This window comes from Octopus sinensis, unplaced genomic scaffold, assembly GCF_006345805.1.
Source record: "Octopus sinensis unplaced genomic scaffold, ASM634580v1 Contig12302, whole genome shotgun sequence".
NCBI classification, from domain to species: domain Eukaryota; kingdom Metazoa; phylum Mollusca; class Cephalopoda; order Octopoda; family Octopodidae; genus Octopus; species Octopus sinensis.
This window is the reverse complement of record NW_021832590.1, coordinates 154,821-156,721: the sequence shown is the minus strand read 5'-3', so window position 1 is coordinate 156,721 and position 1,901 is coordinate 154,821. Positions and strand designations below refer to the sequence as shown.

The following is a 1,901-nucleotide window of genomic DNA, read 5'->3' as shown; positions in this document are numbered from 1 at the left end:
GCGCACGTATCTGCCACTAATCAATTTGCGGAGCAGTCATGTCGCGAGGACACTCAGCTGAACGAAAACCTTGACGCAGAAATGGAAAATGAAAATAAGTTTGTGGCAAATTCATCAACCAAGCGAAGAAGAGAAATCACTGATGAACTGAATTCTTATTAAAATAGAATTGGCATTTATTAAATATAGAATTAATATTTGCATTCCTCAAGTCAGAATTACCTGATATGCCACATAAACAAAGTCAAATTTAATATTCGTGAATCAGCAACAATTAGTAAACTTAGGATTAATGAAGTTTCCTCCTCTTTGTATCTGCAGGTTCACTTTCTCGACTTCCAAAATTAAAGCGTCTTGACAAATAGTTATATCGAAGTCGAGAAGCGGCAGTTGAATTAGAAGACAACGCAGAACTCGGAGATATCGCCTGCGAACGTTGACTCCTCGTAGCCATTGATTCAGAAACCGAGGAAATCGGCCTCGGAATACTTGTTTGAACTGTCGGAGTGACCTTCTCTACATTCTCCAAAGCTTCCTCATTCCCAGGCACATTTATCTCATCCAAATTGCAATCCAAAGAACTCGGAGATCTGTAAATCAAATCCGCCATTTCCGTCTCCGCAAGAATATCAGAATTACCATCGGATAACTCAAATTCGCTCGAAAAAGAAGGCACATCACCCAACGAGCTCATATCCCCACGATCCCCAACCTCACTAAACTCAGGAGAAGCATGCACAAATTCCACAGGCTCGTAAGCCTCAACTTCAGAAGCAGGCCCACTCGACACCTCTGAATTACTGGGAACATGAGTAATTCTAGTCCAGAGTGGGTAACTGTCACTCTGCCCAAAAAATGTATCAATATTTCGTCTGAGGGACAACAAACGGTCATGAAGGAGTTGAATGTCTCCCAATTGGTCATTAGTGTAGTCATTTCTCCCTAATCTTATATTTTCTATTCTACGCCGACGGTGTTCTATATCCGCATATATCACTGACATCATTGACACAATCCGGTCCTCGGTTATAAAGTCGTCCGCCCTTTCTTTTTTGAGTCTTTCGTGGTTTATGGTCTTTGATAAGTCAGGGACTTGTCTTCCTTCTGCTTCAATCCTTCCATGGTTGTGTAAGCCGTATTCTGCGGACTTTAGGCACTGAGAAAGTTCAACCTGACAGTTTCCCCACCCAAGGACATTCATTGGCCATACATGCTGTGGGGTGATTCTCGAGTTCTGACTTGATTTTGGAGTCTTCGAGGAACGGACCAACATCTCGGCAGACCGGACATTCAAGGCTTCGCTTGTTGTCGGTCATGATCCAGTTATGTAGGCATGACTTGCAAAATAGATGATTGTTCTGACATTTGTACGGGTCACGCAAAACAAGATAACTAAAATAAAAAATTTTATTAAAAAAAAATATAATTAAAATAATATTATTTACTAATTAATAAATATATATAATCGAGTAATTTATTAGCATACCAGATACTGCAACTGTACTGATCTTGATAAAATGGAGATATTTCTGGCATGAAAAGCTCCCAAAAATACCCTCCAGGAATCACTTTGGGTATTTCGTTCTCAAGTAAGGATGAATTTTGGCTTGGGTCATCATTCAACATGAAAATCGAACTAAGCGATGCCTAACAACCTTACGTTCGATATTATCTATTCAATAATGTTGGTTGACCATTATTTTATTAAAATTGTTTAAAAAAAATATTAGTCAAACAAAAAATAAGGTTTTAATTTCACTCCTTATTGTTGGAAATCATTCTTCTCTTTTTAGGGGGAGAATAGCTGCTTGTCCCTCGCTCTCCTCGCTCTCTATCTTTTTGTCAGACAAAGTTGTTATATGTCCTATAGTCGTGTTCCGATAGTATGCCAGTTCCAGAAG

The 1,901-nt window shown here is 39.2% G+C and overlaps 1 protein-coding gene across 1 annotated transcript; it reads right to left on the bottom strand.

Annotated features, from left to right (window-relative positions):
- Positions 1–274: 274 nt before the first annotated feature.
- Positions 275–1,635, bottom strand: LOC115229281. The gene is made up of 3 exons (XM_029799661.1): positions 1,487–1,635; positions 1,172–1,392; positions 275–1,140 (listed from the first exon to the last, which is right to left on the bottom strand). Exons 1-3 carry the CDS (start codon positions 1,624–1,626, stop codon positions 290–292), a joined length of 1,212 nt encoding a protein of 403 aa, XP_029655521.1. The 5' UTR covers positions 1,627–1,635; the 3' UTR covers positions 275–289.
- Between the last annotated feature and the right edge of the window lie 266 nt (positions 1,636–1,901).

Bases quoted from the DNA above. Each gene is read 5' to 3' on its own strand.
- LOC115229281 (XM_029799661.1), bottom strand. From the start codon at position 1,626: ATGTTGAATGATGACCCAAGCCAAAATTCATCCTTACTTGAGAACGAA. The intron at 1,393-1,486 runs GTATGCTAATAA...TTTTTATTTTAG, and splicing joins CAGTACAGTTGCAGTATCTG to TTATCTTGTTTTGCGTGACC. The intron at 1,141-1,171 runs GTTGAACTTTCT...TAAAGTCCGCAG, and splicing joins TTGGGTGGGGAAACTGTCAG to AATACGGCTTACACAACCAT.